The sequence below is a fragment of the Lates calcarifer genome, linkage group LG12 (genome assembly GCF_001640805.2).
Source record: "Lates calcarifer isolate ASB-BC8 linkage group LG12, TLL_Latcal_v3, whole genome shotgun sequence".
Classification (NCBI taxonomy): Eukaryota; Metazoa; Chordata; class Actinopteri; family Centropomidae; genus Lates; species Lates calcarifer.
The window spans coordinates 24,301,671-24,317,795 of NC_066844.1; the positions used below are offsets into that span (position 1 = coordinate 24,301,671).

At 39.8% G+C, this 16,125-nt stretch overlaps 2 protein-coding genes across 10 annotated transcripts in view; one reads left to right on the forward strand and one right to left on the reverse strand.

Moving 5' to 3' along the window:
* The window catches only part of cadpsb (Ca2+-dependent activator protein for secretion b), a 64,258-nt gene extending 62,867 nt beyond the window's left edge, over positions 1-1,391 (forward strand). For all 9 annotated transcript variants that reach the window (XM_051074514.1, XM_018686537.2, XM_051074510.1 and 6 more), the window contains one exon: positions 89-1,391. In XM_051074514.1, coding sequence (XP_050930471.1) covers positions 89-265 — 177 coding nt within the window. In that variant the 3' untranslated portion in view covers positions 266-1,391. The remainder of the gene's footprint in view (positions 1-88) is intronic.
* A 3,710-nt stretch (positions 1,392-5,101) lies between these two features.
* ca16b (carbonic anhydrase XVI b) overlaps positions 5,102-16,125 on the reverse strand; it is a 100,702-nt gene continuing 89,678 nt past the window's right edge. The window contains exons 16-29 of the mRNA XM_018686553.2: positions 15,690-15,786; positions 15,491-15,573; positions 14,979-15,113; positions 14,753-14,887; positions 13,670-13,842; positions 13,390-13,525; positions 12,384-12,530; positions 11,828-11,921; positions 11,186-11,262; positions 10,894-11,022; positions 10,570-10,716; positions 10,321-10,463; positions 9,155-9,290; positions 5,102-8,312 (exon numbers count right to left, since the gene is read on the reverse strand). Of these exons, the coding sequence (XP_018542069.1) occupies positions 8,166-8,312; positions 9,155-9,290; positions 10,321-10,463; positions 10,570-10,716; positions 10,894-11,022; positions 11,186-11,262; positions 11,828-11,921; positions 12,384-12,530; positions 13,390-13,525; positions 13,670-13,842; positions 14,753-14,887; positions 14,979-15,113; positions 15,491-15,573; positions 15,690-15,786 (1,779 nt within the window). The 3' untranslated portion in view covers positions 5,102-8,165. The remainder of the gene's footprint in view (positions 8,313-9,154; positions 9,291-10,320; positions 10,464-10,569; positions 10,717-10,893; positions 11,023-11,185; positions 11,263-11,827; positions 11,922-12,383; positions 12,531-13,389; positions 13,526-13,669; positions 13,843-14,752; positions 14,888-14,978; positions 15,114-15,490; positions 15,574-15,689; positions 15,787-16,125) is intronic.

Here is a 16,125-nt window from a genome sequence, read left to right on the forward strand (position 1 = left end):
CCGGCAGGTTGATTTAGATCTCCCAGAAGTCACTGCGTCCACACTGTGCTCACGTATCTCTGCCCCCCCCACCCCCCACCCCCTGTAGAAAAAGTACCGGGACTTTCGCCTGCAGGGCGTCCTCGACTCCACCCTGAACAGTAAGATGTACGACACAGTGCGCAACAGGCTGACCGTGGAGGAGGCCACTGCCTCGGTGAGGGAAGGAGGCATGCAGGGCATCTCCATGAAGGACAGCGATGAGGAGGATGAAGAGGACGACTAGAGCCCGTGCACTGACACTCCAGCCCCTCCCACCCTGAACCTCCTCACCCCGAACCTCTTCCCCTCCCTTTCACACTTTTGACTTTAGCCTGGTTACCGATGCATGTACCAACTCAGATAGCCACTCTAGGACCTCTTTGTCAGCTCGAAAATGCCTATGAAGGAACTATTAACTATAAAAATAGTACTTATACTGAGGAAAATCAAAATAAAAATGTTAAAAAATAACCATGATTGGCAGTTTAGCTGTGTCATGATAAAGATAGCACCTATCTTTGTTTCATTCATTTCTAAATTCATTTCTATGTGTTACTAAGCAATATGGAGAACCATTTGTTTGACAATGTTGAGTGAGATTAATAGGTGTGTCCCTGTCCAATGCAAACCTATATGGCGCTTCTTTGTCGTATTCTACATTCATTAATGGTACATTGTCGTGATGATGAGTGTGTGGACCCTTTTCTTTGTCTTGTCTGTTTTTAAGTGAATGCCAACTGCTTCAAACTGAAAAATAAACCTCTGTATTTGTTTACGGCTGTTAACAGATAAACTGTTGTCTACTCACTGTTATTAACATCGACAGTAAGTCTAGACTTGCATTTATATCATGTGTCAATGCTATGTGATCTCATCTCAATGACTAATTAGACATGGTTCAACAGGAATCTTGAACTTCAACAAGTGGGTATTCTAGAGATGCAATATTCTCATAGCTCCATTTTGATAACTTGGGAGATTCTATTTTTATTTCAACATTAAAAGGCCTTGAAACAGGTTCTATTTTAATTGAGTTGCACTTTTACAGAGAAAAGAGCAAAAATAATTTTTTTTATTGAAAAAAAGTTGGTCTGTCTTTGTTCTGTAATTGTGTAGAATGAGATGTCTGGCATTTGTTTGGGTCTCACTGTTGTTTTGTATATATTATATAAATATATATATAAATATAAAATGCTGTACATTGCATTCTGAGCCATCGCTGCATGCCTGTGGGTTCCCACCCTCCCCAAACGCTTTCTGTTTTCTGTGTGAATTAGCTGGTGGATTCATTCTTGCTTTTGCCTTATGAAAGCCAACAGTTGTAATATGCAAGAGCTGTGGCCTCTAAATAAAATTATTGTACATGTGCATCCTCTGTCATGTTTACAGCTATACATGGAGTGTCTGTTTGGCATTGGTGGAAAGTAACTAAGTATGTTTACTTAAATATTGTACTGGAGGTATGGTGTTTTTAGAATTTTATTATTAAACATCCAATTATCTATGGTGGTCCTGAAGGTCAAAACACAACTTTTCAAAAACACATTAATATTTCAGTAAACAACATTTCAGAAAACACTACATAGCAGCTTCACAGCCCAGATGAAATTAACTTCAAGTGGCCAAATGACTGACAATGGCTGCTTGCTATGTGAGTTTGATTCTTACAAGACCAAAGAGACCAAATGCAAACACTGAAGGCTCAAAGAAATAGATGTTAAATGTCAGATTAAATGGCTCAGGCCATTAGAGGTCTGCTGGATAGCTCAGAGGATGCAGGTTCAATTCCTACAAGAGGCAACGAATTTTGAACTTAAAGACCAAGTGCAAACACTCAACAGCTCAAAGAAGTAGCTGTTAAGTATCAGACTAAATGGCTCAGGCAGTTAGAGGCCTGTTTTGTAGTTCAGAGGACACTGGTTTGACTCTTATGGGAGGCAATGAAAAGTCCAACACACCAATTAAAGAGCGGAGCGGTACTCTGGTTTGGCTGGTTTGAATCCACCCCATTGCTGGAGCATGGGGTGGTAGGAGAAGATAGTAGGATAGATGAGTGGTAGAACAGGGGGGATGGGGGGGAGTGGCAGCAGGCAAGAAGGAGGGGGCTGAGGCAGAGGCGTCTCCCACCGGGGACTCCAGAGAGAGAGAAGCAGGGAATTATCAAAAAATTATGAGTGGCTGAAATTGTATTTAAACATGAGGGTGGGGGCCAAGTGTTTTTGGAAATGCAAACATTTGATCAACTCCACATTGAACTAACAAGAACTGGAGCACAGAGAGCAAACATTTGGTTACTGCTGCCTAAGCTAGCAACACATTCGTTAGATTATGTGTGTGTAATGTGCCAGTGCAGTTCTCCATGTGGAAATCCCAACTGCCAAACAGGAAGTGGAGGATACCAACTGGATTGATATAAAGTTTGTGGGATGGGGGTGGGTTGGACCATATTATTTTCACAGCAAATGCATGGAGATCAAACACACAATTAACTCATTAACAGACACTATGTCTTTTACCAAAGAAAAATTGTTACTTAAAAATAAATCGTATGTATGGATCTTCCACAATTCTACCCTGAATTACTAATCTTAAAACAGATGTGACACCTCTTAATTTAAAGGTGCCAGTTTCCTTGAAAATAAAACTCATAATTTCTTTGGAAATTGACACAACTTTAAAAAATACTGTACCTGTATGGCCACTAGATGCTGTGGCAAGAAAACTCTGAAACATCTACATGTACATCCAACAGCACTCTAGAAGAACAGTTTGTCCACAAGGTTATATTTCTAACTTGACTAAGAGAATGACTTTTGGAAGAGTAAACCTAATTATACCTGCAAAATGTCTGAATGTTAATTAAAGAATGATGGTGGATTTAATGGTTTTGTTGAGGCAATTCTGACACTTAACACTGAGATTAGAAAAAATAATTAAATTGCTGATTTGAAGCATAACAGCAGATGAATTATGCAACTGACATCCCGACAGACATGGCAACTTCTCTCTGGCTCTAGATTTCAAATACTGATCATGATAACCCTTCGATGATTAGATTGTAAGTAACTGGGTTCAATGGCCTTCTGACTAAAACTGCTGATGCTTCTTTGTACCTCTTTAAAAACTTTAAAACCATGAAATGTGCAGAGGAGTATAGCATTGATGTAGAAGTATGTGTCTTTTATGGATTTAAGATAGGTGTATTTTGCAGAATTTGTTGGGTTGACATGGATGTAGAGGACAGGACAAGATTACAGTTTGTGCCCATCTACTGCCCTCTGTCAGCTAAAAGAGATACAACAGAGAAAACTGCTCACTGCACTCTCTGTAAATATGACACATTTGGGTCTTAAATTAACCAGGGGCAATGATTACAATCTCTATGTAACCAAATGAGTCACACATAATCAAAGGAAATAATCTCAAACATAGAGAAGCAGCTAGCGAGGAAACACTCACAGTGCATTGGTGTGAATTATGGGACGTATCAATACCTGCTTTAACATGAGTGTTATTACAATAAATATCATAACAAGTATGTTTGAATGTGATGTATCACTCCAGCCTTTCATGAACATGTGTGCAATCCTAACAAATAGTTATATATTGGAATATTTTTCACAACTTGCCCACAGTTATCCATCCATGAAACATATTTAGGACTTAAATATGTTCTAATGTGGGGTTTTCACTGGACAGAATAAATTCATATAAACAGTTGATATTGAGTTATATGATATTGAGTTGGTATGTTACCTTGTGCCTGGATGTGGAAGTAGTAAGCACGGCTCCTGTCCAGTTTAACATTATTTCCATCACTGATGAGGCACAATCCCTTGTCTCAAGCACACAGGCGCAGATTAACCTCATCTTGCTTTGCAATGTGGACACTAAAACGTACAGTGAAAAGAACATGTGAATAACAGACTGTAGAGCACTGAACTCCAGTAAAATGAGGTGTGTCTTGGTTGTCCAGTGCAGCAATATAATTTGGCATTGGTTTGATTTACAGGGTAACATGACATGAAAGCCACTGGAAAACTGCAATTATCTTCTGCTGAAATATTCATTTAGGGTGAAACTGAGGCTGAGGGCGCCCTGGGATCCAGAGTGAATATCCAACCTAAAAATAACTTCAGCCTCTACGAGTATGATGTTACTTAAGTTATAGTTCCCTCAAACATTATAAGGAGGCACAACACAAACAATGCAAATAAATCAGCTGTTAAGGAGAAAACATAGCTACAAGTGATTGGACAAAGTTGCACCCTGCAAAACACTTAGCCAGCAACTGTCATTGCTGACCACATAACTTTTGTTATGTGCCACTTCTTACAGTGTTTTTCAGTCAGTTTCCTGATACTTGATGACAGCTTCTCGTGCTTTCTAGGTTTGATCAACTTCAGTGATGAAATCCACAGGCATTTTGAGCCTGTGACAATGCTTGCCATGTAGAGAATCACTTCCATGGCCTCAAGTCGCTCAACTTATGATGTGTCCAGTCACAAACAAGAAGTGTTGTCCTATCCTTTCCTTAATCTGAAATGTTTTGTGACGGTTGTTAAAACTTTCCTGGGAATCATCACATTTTTAAATGTTCTTTTATGATGTGATATTTATCTACACATGCATCTGCACACTGTAAACAAGAACGCCTAAGAGATGATTCGGCATGCTTTTTATGGCGCCAAGTATCCAAATATGTAAACAAACACAGGCTCCAGTTTTCACTGTCTCCTGTCCAAACACTTTATAATTAAAATGAACTCTACATCTATAAGCAACATTAACACCATCCATGTTAATGCATTAATTGTCATTATCCAAAATGAACCATTCTGCATAATAAGTAAATACTTATTATGTAAGCACTTACTTTGACTTTCATTTTGCAGACAGTGCTTCAATACAGGACTTTGACTTGTACTTGAGTATTTTCACAGTGTGGTATTGCTACTTTTACTTGAGTAAAGGACCTGAATACTCCCTCCACTAATGTTGTTTGGTGACAGACTGACAGCAGGGGGCAACGGGATAAACTGGTTACTAATAAGCTATAAAAAAACTCATCCATCAGGGGTTGCATGTAATACAAGGATGCTGTGCACCCAAACCCAGACTTTATTTAATGTATAGCAATACAGTTTACCTATTAAATAACACTATGACACTATAATATGATATATAACAGTATCATAGGGATATATGGCTATGATACTGTCATATAAACATGTGATATGATGGGCAAAACCAGTTTATTGTTTATTTAAGTTACAAATCAGACTTAACCATGACCCTGGCTGGAATCCACTCACGGTAACATACTGCATCCCCGCACCATTGAGCAAATGTCATGAAAATGTGGTCTAAACACCAGGATGGACCTCTCACAAGGGCAGGTGTGGTCGTGGATGTTGGGGATTTTGCAGTGAAGATTTGAATAAAGTACAATCTGTCACAGGGCCACACTACACAAATCAAATCTTTGTATGAAAATACAAACATCTATGATCACAAAGGTCAGATTAAAGTCATTTGTTTCTGAAGCAACAGCACTCGTGTGATAAATGAGTGTAGAAATATCAAACAGAGAAGATGCCGGCATTCATACGGAAGAAAAAAACAAAACAGTTGCAGCAAAGAAAGAGCTAAGTGATCAGCAATCTGGACTTGACTTGTCTCCAAATGTTGGAGAGTTTTCACTGGACTTAGTAAACTCCTCTTTAGCAGAGAAGTGGATGTTATCAGCCAAAAGGAAAAAAAAGTGCTCATCATAGAATACACACTATGAAGATACACACAAATCAATAAAGAGAGAGGGGTGTTCAGGGTTGAGAAGGGCTTATAATTAATAGCCACAAAATAGTGCGGACACAGAATATCAGCCCAAATAAAATACATTTTACAGTCTGAATTTTAAATCTTCTTGTCTAATGTGAGGAGTGAGGAAAGCATCGTGTACTCTGATTATCTACTGTAAGGTGAGTTCCTGAGGCTAGAACAGAAACATGCTTAACTCTGGTTAAATTCACACCTTTGACACTGGAAATCTGTACTGCAAGATTTAACAATTTTGATTTTAAATTCTAGTTGATTAAATAGATCTCAGGACAAAACCACTTACATGTTGCAAACTGGAACCACATCTTTGGTTACAAATAAAGCATCAAGCCACCAGAAAAAAAAAGAAAGAAAGAAAGAAAGAAAGAAATTACAGAGCCTATAAAAAAGTACTCCCCCCACCATTACAACTTTCTTGTGTTATACTAATTAGCAACTTTAAATCACAGTGGATGTAATTATAATTTCTTTTGACACTGATCAAAGGAAAATGCCTGTCAATGTAAAAATAAATGTTTATAGTAATAAACTAAGCAGAAATAGAAAAGAAAAACAAAAAACACCTGATTTGAAGTCCAGTTTGCTAAATATTCAGAAAATTTCCAAGGCACTGAATATCCCTAATATGATCACAACAATGGAAAGAATAAGTCTGAGCTCTACATCTGCCTAGAGCAGGCTATCCTCAAAAGTGTGGGGAGAAGAGGAGGAGGACTTGGTGAAGGAGCTGCAGCATTTCACGGCCGAAATACAGCAGGAGACACTGCTCAGGTGTCTCTCTGGTTACAGATGAAGTCTCTATAGTGAAAAAGCTCACATGAAAGCATGTGTGGGAAACTGCAACAAAGTGGGAGGTTTATGCTCTGATGTTCTAAACACCATGTTGAGTGTTAATTAACTTCTTCACATGAGAAGAAACACACCATCACCATCACGTTGCCTTGTGAGGACGCCTCTCTGCAGCAGCCAGTAAAATATAAAGAAATTTTACTGAAATCTCAAGACAAATATGACGTCTGAGCTATGCTGGAGTGTTTTAAAAACAACAATCTCAAATGTCCTGGGGTGACAAAATAAGAGTCCAGACTTCAATTTAGTCTAACAACAATGGCAGGTCTTGATCTTTGCTGCTCACTCACAGTTTCCAATAATAGAGTTTGAAAGAAGAATGAGAAATAAATGCAGTGTTCAAATGTACAAAGCTGATACAGACCGAACAACAAAGATTCAACGTTGTAATTTCTGCCAAAGGTTCCAATGCTAATTATCATCTCCAGAAGGTGAACACTCGCACAATCAGTTAGGTACTTGTAGTTAATTTCGATCCATTTGTGGACATATGGACTGTTAAATCAGTGTCAAAAATAAATCCTAATCACATGCACTGTGACTCATGAAGAAAAACATGAAAAATTTTGTGTAGGGTCAGAACTTTTATAGGCCTTGAATTGTGTCAATACAGATACCTATTATGTGTTATAATAGTTGAGCTTTTGTTGAGGTTAGAAAAGCTGGAAAAAAAAAAAAGCTGAAAAATGAAACATATGGACCTGTGTAGGCCATTCTCCAAAAATATGAATCTACACCAAGGCCAGTGGACAAATAGGCAAAAGTACTAAGAAAAAAAACATTGACTGGCTATTAAGGATATAATATATATATTACAAAACAATATAACAATATAAATCCCTGTAAAAAGCAATAAATGTTCACATTAGATGTTGTAACACACTTTAACAAAATAAGCCATAAGTACATTATACAAGACAGCAGTGAGATATTTGGACAATATATGAATATTAGGCAGGTAAGAGTCTCTTCACGTGTGATAAAGAACTTCACGCATGTGGAGCCGAGCCTCAAAACAGTTAGTTTGATCGAGGTGACAAAAGTGACATAATGCATGCTGGGCTACGTTGTGATGCGATGTTTAGTTTTGAGACATTATTGGAAGCGGATCGCCTTAACTCATCCTGGTCTTCATGCTTCAGGTTTGTCTCATTGCGGTCCATAGATCCCAGTTTTGTCATGTAGCCAGGATTTAACTCGCTGGGTTTAGGCAGTAACACTGATAGTATAGTGCAAACTGGACAGAGCTGCTTTTTCCTCACGTCAACTTAAACAGGTGCAAACGCTCAGCAGGATAACATTTAAGACAAGAAATAAAGGACAAAAACATAAATATCAAAAAACCTTTATCAGTATAAAAAGTAATAAGGTTATTCATTTAATCAATAGTCTGGCAAAAAAGGCCTCAGAAAAGTTCTCAGATTTTTACAAATTAAGTGCCTGTAACAATGTCCTCAGACGAGCGACTCCATGCTCTCCGCAGGGTCCGACTCGTCTGCAATCACCACCACCCCATTAGTGTCCATGTGCATGGGGCTCAGGCCACACTCTCTGTTACTGACCAGGCTGAGCATGGCTTTGTAAAGGTACTGGTACTGCTCCTGTGCACATAAACACAAACACACAACAGGTTAACACTACAGATCACCTCCTATGACATAATGTAAAACTATACACGATAAAGAATCCCTGAATCAATCAACAGTTTTGATATTAACACTGGATCTAATGTAATAGGGGCCACTTGTAATTCAAACACAAAGAAGAAATAATGAAAAAAGATTAAACCCTTGCATCTCTATGGAGCTTTTTTAACCTCTTTTGCTCACTGATCATTATTCACAGCAAAAAAAAAAAAAGAAAAAAAAAAAGTGAAACCTATTCTACACCAATTAACAGACAAAAGGTGTCTGTAGTCACATTCTCTTCCCTGCTTTAGTGGACACCAAAACAGAGCTAAATGGAGAGTGAAAATTGGACTTAATCTTCTCATTTGACTGGAAAAAGACTCCAAGTGAATGCTAATGTTGAAGATAATGTAGCTATGAGGTAATATTGGAATACAATATTAGTAACGTTGGCTTTTTGTTTATGCTGCGCCCTAGTGGCCGTTAACTCAGCTTTAAATGTTGCTCAATGACATTAAAAGCAGTCTTAACTAGTTTTTTGGTCACTTGGAAGCATTGGAACAAGCTGCAAACACAGCACTGACAAACCTTTTATATCAATAAATATGAAATCTTTTTCCGAAAACAGTTAAGGTGCTAACCTTAAAACCAAAACATCGAGCTGAAAGGGGCCATAAAGCGCCACAGAGCTGTGAGGAACTGTAGAGATTACATTACATGCAGTCATTTTGATTCAGTGTTTATATAAAATTAGTGAATCAGTGCAGCTTTAGATATTGATTCCGAATCTCTCTTCAACATAAACTTAAACTTACTATATCAGTGAAGACTCCCGGCCTCATGAGATTGATCATCTTAGCCACCTGATAGATGTCGACGACGCCTTCATTCTCCAGCTGCTGGGACAGTGTGGTGAGGGCGCAGAGCATCCCAGCCGACACCGCTCCGTACCTGAATGGAAACATTCAACATCAGCTCTATAAGACGCGTGTCTGTCTCTAACTGCACTCCCTGTTAATGTGTTATCAAACACTGTTAATATCACACCACCTAAACCCCTTGTTTAACCACATCACTTCAAATGATAACGTAAGAGGTTGTTTAGGTGCTCAAATCTAATCATCACCTGAACTAATTGCAGATTGTGAAGTTATTAAGGCAAGTGCACTCCTCTGCATCCAATAAGTAACTGCTGAAATAAAATACACTGCAGTTAACAAAAGGATAAAATGTATGAGGCAAGCAGCCTCCTCCACAGAAAGAGAGAAACTAGTTGTTCACAATTAGCATTCCATCATGTTATCGTCTGGTATAAATGGATGGGGAGACAGAGAGCCCTGTTATTTAGCCTGTGACAACTTCAGAGCCCCAACTGTCTGAGAAAAGTATGATTGATTGCCTGGACCTTCGGTGATGAAGAGTATTCGACTCACTGATGTTTTCACTAATAGCAGCTGAGGAGCTGTAGGCACAGAGGTCTGTAGGAAAGACATCTGCTGGGAACCACTGTGGAAGTTGTTATTGTTGCCTGGTTACTAAGAGACTTTAGAGTGGTGTTTTTGTTTATCCTGGTAGCTGTCTGTAGATTCTCAGCACTGGCACATACCAAAGGACCGCAGGACTCAAATCTCAAGCCATGGGAAGCACTCAACATTTGGTGCCCTACTACTAGAACAAATAGTACTTTAAAAGCAATTAAACAGCAAGATTCTTTTACCACATCTGGAGCCTTAAAATCCAGATCCAGATGTAGCCTTTAGGCTTTGTAAAGCACATAAAACAGTGTGTACATCAATCTACGAACTGGTCTATGACCAGATCCAAAGAGAATAAACTGAACCATGATGACAAAAATAATTTTTTATTACAAAAAATCCTGGGAATTGAACTAACCCTAACCCTAACTTGGTGTGTGTTTGCCCTTACAAGTAAACTTTTCTCGTGTTGACAGGGAAAAACACAGAGGTAAACACAAACGTACTCATCGTGCACGATGGTGGGGCCGTCTCGAGTCATGGCCTCCTCCTTGATGACGCTGATGAGCTCGAAGGTGCTGCTGAGAGGGGCGTCGGGGTTCGGCCATTTGGGGCACTGAAAATGTCTCACCTCCAGAACGTAGTCGTCCTGTCACGCACGGGAGAGGAGCAGTGGTAAATAACGTAATGGTCAAGATTCTTCACATCACAATGATGAAGTATGGTAACATGTAACGAGGCAGAAGAGGAGGTACCTGCGTGGCCTCTAAGATGAAGTCGTGGATGATGATCTGCTCCTCGTTGGAGAGGCACAGTCTGTCCTTACTGATGAGTGTGACAGTGAAGGCGATGCAGTTCATGGCCTCTTCCCGACTCGGCCAGTAAACAAATTCATCCTCAGCCTGCAGACAAACACCAACGTGCACACATTACTTGTTAAACTTTTCCATTAATGCTTCATTTTACTAATATTTTTCTGCATGAATGTGGCTGTTTATTAGACAGAGCAGAGCCAAAGGGCAAATAAAACAAAGAAACTTAATTAAAAAAACATATTATGATGTTTCATTGTTGCGTACCAGGCCCTGGTTGTCAGGCAGCATGACAATAATTTGAGCGTTATGGTCCCAAATCATCCTCCAGAAGTCTGTGGTGGTGTGTGGCAAGGGATGCTGGGTAATGATGAACTCATTACTCCTGTAGTAACCCTGAGGTGACAGAGGTGAGCTGTTAGCCTCTCTGAAGCACAGACCACTCACAGTGATGCATGATTGCGAAAGCTCACAGACAACTGATTGTTTTCTGAGAAATTATCGTAAAGAACTGTAAAAAACACAGCAAGCAGGCCAGACTCAAACTGTGACACTGTACCATTATGTAGGACGCATTAATGTAATCTGTTCCTTTCATTCCGGGCAGAGTGGTGAGTCCAACCCTTGCTCGCTCCGCTGTAAAGAGGCAGAGAGATGGAAAAACACACTTTAAATCACAAGCCAAGGCTCTATAATATCGCACTGGCTGATAATGCACACATTCATTACCAGTCCTTGCCGTTGCTATAGCAACAAGTACTTCTGTTTCCCCTGTCAGGGAGCTGAGAACGCATAGAAAGATTAACTTATAGGATTATGGAAATAGATTCTAATTTTGGAATATGAACTGCCCTTAATAATTTACTGAGTGAAAGTAGAAAACTATATTAGAAAATGTCCACATTCTGATTCTAAATGTCTTTAATTTCATAAAAGAGGGAAACATAATCAATGCAGGACAGATTTTATTCCTCAAAGATGCTTTTAATGCAGTTTTATCCTAAAACTAAACATGTGACTGCTGTACAAATCTTTTCGAGACAGCTGCCCCTATTAATTGCTATGCAAACCCACTCTGACCAACCCTCTCGACACCCCTGAATGCAGAGTGCGGCAGCTTCACATGTTCGATATGACCTTGCTTCTCCAAAACCGCAGCTCAGTAGCATGCATGCTGTGGTGAAACAGATAAGACACTCACAGGGAACCACTGAGGAATTGCGGTTCTTCTCCTTGTTGCAGTCTTTGTGGGCACTAAAGCACTCCACAAAGCGGGTGTTGCACTGAGTCAGCAGCTGGTGAGAGAGAAAGGCAAAGACCAGAAGATCAGAAAATATGATTTTAGGGGCCCGAGAGTCACCGGGAATTAAAATCAAACATGAAAAATAAGATATAATATTGTTTAACACCCAAGATTAATAGCAAGTCTTTCACATTAATAAACAGCATGTGGAGCTCAGGAGGAAGTGACATTATGTGGGAGCAATTAGTTTATCTCTCCTGATGTTGAAAGAGCGGGAGCTTGATGAAACATTCATCAAGTTTTGCATAAGGCAGCAGGGGTGACAGACATGACTTTATTATAGCCAACATCAGAGACGCTCTCAGTCTATTCCCGCCTGGAACTGGAAATCCACCGTGCATGCTGCTAACAAGCTTCTGATCCAAAGACCGCCTCGATTTCAGCTGGTGTTGCCACCGTAGACGGTGACAGCTCGTCTAACCAGACCTGTCAGATCCCCAGAAGGTTTACTCACCCTGAACTGCTTCTCCAGCCGTGTGCGGCCTGTCGAGTTGGGCGTGAGGATGCTGTTGACATAACTGTGGAGCTGCCAGGCAGGCACCTCTGTCTCTCTGCTCAGGATGGCCTCCATCAGAGCATCGTGGATGAAAACATACTGCTCCTGCCGGCAGACGGAGGGTTTAGAGATGTACAGTAATGAGAGATTATGAAATAGATAACTGTATGAATAAATACAGACAAAATTCATCTTATTAATATTACATTTCTTTCAGCCAGCTTTCAAAAGCTGTCACTTTCATTTAATTCCAGCAGTTTTTATTAGGGAGGAGCCAATTATATTATGGAGGCAACAATCAATCACAACCAGTCAGCCTGTTTGTCTTGATTGACAAAGACTGTAATGAAAAGTGGCAGTATGAAATAAAATGGTCACTAGGAAAAATGCTGCTGTGGAATAAAAACAGACTTTAAAAAAAAAGAGAAATAAAAGTGACTTGCAATCAGCGGTGGGAGAATCACAATGTAGAAATACTGTCCTTCATTCAGAATTTCACTTTAATTAATAAATGTTTTTAATTAAGTAAATATGTTTTAGTTCATGTCTCATTTAAATGTCTTATACTTCATATCACTTGTACATGATTTGTTTATTAAATCATTAAACAAAAACCTAAACAGAGCCCTAAAAACACGATTGCACATGCACATGAGGTAAGGAGGACACAGAAAGAATGATTCTCTAATAGGCTATAGAATAAAATACATTACTGCTGCCTGAGGGCAGTCAGTGCAGACTAACTCTGGCATTATACAATCATCTGTATTATGGTGTGTGAGAGAATATAAGTTTGTGCTGTGTTGCAATGAAATTGCAGCAACTGTGACCTTTACCTGAGCCAAAAGTATCAAACTGAACAGCTTTCATAACTCCCTATCCATCTTTAATCCTAGATGACCTTTTTTAATGCAGGGGAAGGAATCCAGTTTCCTGGCGCAAGCAATGATTTAGGGCTTCTTACCTCAGTCTGGACTAGGTAGTTGCGTTGTGTGCGGATATGTTTGAGAAAATCCAGGACGCTGACTGTGCTTTTGTCCTTGATCTGTTGCAGCATGCTGTCAATGACAATGTACGTTCCCGTACGCCCAACCCCTGCACTGAAGAGCAGAGAGCAAAAAGCAATATGAGGATAATAGCGAGCCCATAGAGGGAGCTGTTAACCACGTCAGCAAATGTGAGAGGCTAACACTTGTAAGTAACGCTCATTTAGGCCCAGGGAGCTCGGCAATAATGAACCGTACCTGCAGTGCACCAGGACAGGGCCCATGTCTGCAGTGCGAGCCGCTGATGAGCGGTTGATGAAGGTGAGCACGGGGAGGGTGTACTCTGGTACTCCCATGTCAGGCCACTGAGTGTAGTGATACTGGATAACAATGCGTTCATTTAGCCTCCCCTTTGGATTCCCCTTCTGGCCCTGAAACATAAGAGCAGACGGGACCCAGGTGAGAATACAATACAGAGCCTGATCATCAGTGTCATTATAACTAAGTGTTTACTATGAGATGATTAAATTAAAACAGGTAACATTTCTTATGAAGAGATTAGTTGTTCAGCTGGAAGTGCTGTGCAGTTGACTGAACCAACTTACTAAATAAAGATGTTAATAAGAGTCTAAGAGGCAACATGGAATATAATCAGTATAATGAAATAAACCGATAAACCTCAATTACAAAACATTTACATTAGTGACATTTGTGGGATCTGATCTCTCTCACTCAATAATACTCCTATCTCTTGGCCTCTGGAAGTTATCTTGTAGTTTGTGATGCTGACTTTTTGTTTGCATAGCTGATTGTTTTTAATTAGCTTGTGCTGTAGATGTTTCCAAGTTAACAATTTACCCAGTGCTTACATCTTTACTAGGTAGGACGTTCCTTAAAAGAGTACTCCATCGATTTAGCATAGCACCTTGATAAAACTGTTGGACTGACAATGGACATTTTAAGAGAAAGTATCAAAAATCAGTGCAGAAAAAGAAGAAAAGAAGATATTGTCTTTTTCATTTCACGTATTATTCTTCCTTGCGTGTACATTACCCACAATGCAACTTGACTGTCAACAGCTCAGTTAGAGAATTGGGTGTGTTATGCTGTTAGAATCTAATGTCTCCTCAAGTCTCTAGCCTCAACCAGAGACGAGGAGCGGGCTACAGAGGTCTGGTAAATCAGACTTCTGATGTGTAAAGTGGAGTTCTTCTTTGAGTTTTAATGGTGAAACCTGATCGAGTAAAGCTCTATTTTGAAACTCCCTGGTTGACTGATTAAAAAATGCTAGTGTAACCTGATCCAGGCTGAATCGCAGCATGAGCCTGGACTTTTAGTTACCTTTTTAACTTTCGTGTTCCTTATGAGAAAACGCCGCAGTGTGTAGCAGGCGTGCACTTTGGTGCTTTTCAGCGTCACCACAATGTTTCCATACTGCTCGCTGTTCTCTGTTGGCCAGTACTGGTCACATTTCCTCTGTGGGACACAATGCACACAATGAATGATATGGAAAAACAGTCATATTTGTTTTCTATTTTCAGTCTGTGGAAGATGGAAGTAAGCCTACTCTTCCTTTCTCCACCAGGTTTGTGATCATGACGATGATTCCAGTGTTCTGCTCCCACACCATCCTCCAAAAATCCTCAAATGTAGACTTGAGAGGACCCTGAGCAGCTATATAAGCTCTGGGACGGTTGTAGCCCTGAAACAGGAGAGTGGAGGAGTATTGTTAACAGTAAGATGCAATCAATATTGTATCAATTACCCACAGCCCCTGATAGAGCTTATATGACTGGTTTACTGACACAAGACATTAGTAGGTCAAGAACTGACAGAAACTGTAAATATTTATATATTAGTCAATATTTTTAAAATAGATGCCAATTTGTTATTGCTCTGTCTGTCGATTTTATTATTTTGATGCTTCAACTGATATTCTATATACAGCAGTCAGCATGGCATTTAGCTCTATGGATAATTCTTTTCATGACACAAAAAAGAAACCCAACGTACGATCTCCACAAAGAAAACCCAACCTTGAATGATCCTGACATGTCAAGTGGTTGGTTACACACTCACATCTACATAGTTGGCGTTGATGTAATCTGAATGCTTGGCATCCTTCCCCGCCAGCGCTCGTAATTTCACCCTGCTGTGGTCATCTGGGAAAAGCATTGACATATTTGTGTGAATTATTAAAAGGATAAAAACATGTTATTAAAACATTATTGGATGCCGCAGCAGTAGACATCATAATCAGATTTTACAGCTGACTCACAGGCCACAATGTTGATGTATCTGTTTTTGTGCTTGTTGTCAGGATGATTGGAATGTTCTGCTGTGATTTTCAGGTCTGCTGTCGAGCGCTGGACCTCCTGGAGTGTGAAAGAAATAGACAGATGGATTTTATTAAACAAGAACAGAAGATGTAATAGAATTACCCTCTGTAAGTGAGATATATTTATCTAAATTGCTACAGTGGTTTCATAGACACTGCATGTTTTTATGTTTTTGAAGCAAAACTTCTCTGATTTAATTTTTTGTAAAACTTTTTTCCCCCAAACTTGCTCCCCGTGCATACAAAGCTCAGAGCTCAGGATGAACTGCAAAGCTGAATCTCTGGCAGGGATTCAGTCATCGGTCAAAGGCACTTCGGCAGAACAGATGCTTACGGCCACTGGGGTTTGAAATCAAACCCCCAGCAGGACGACCCT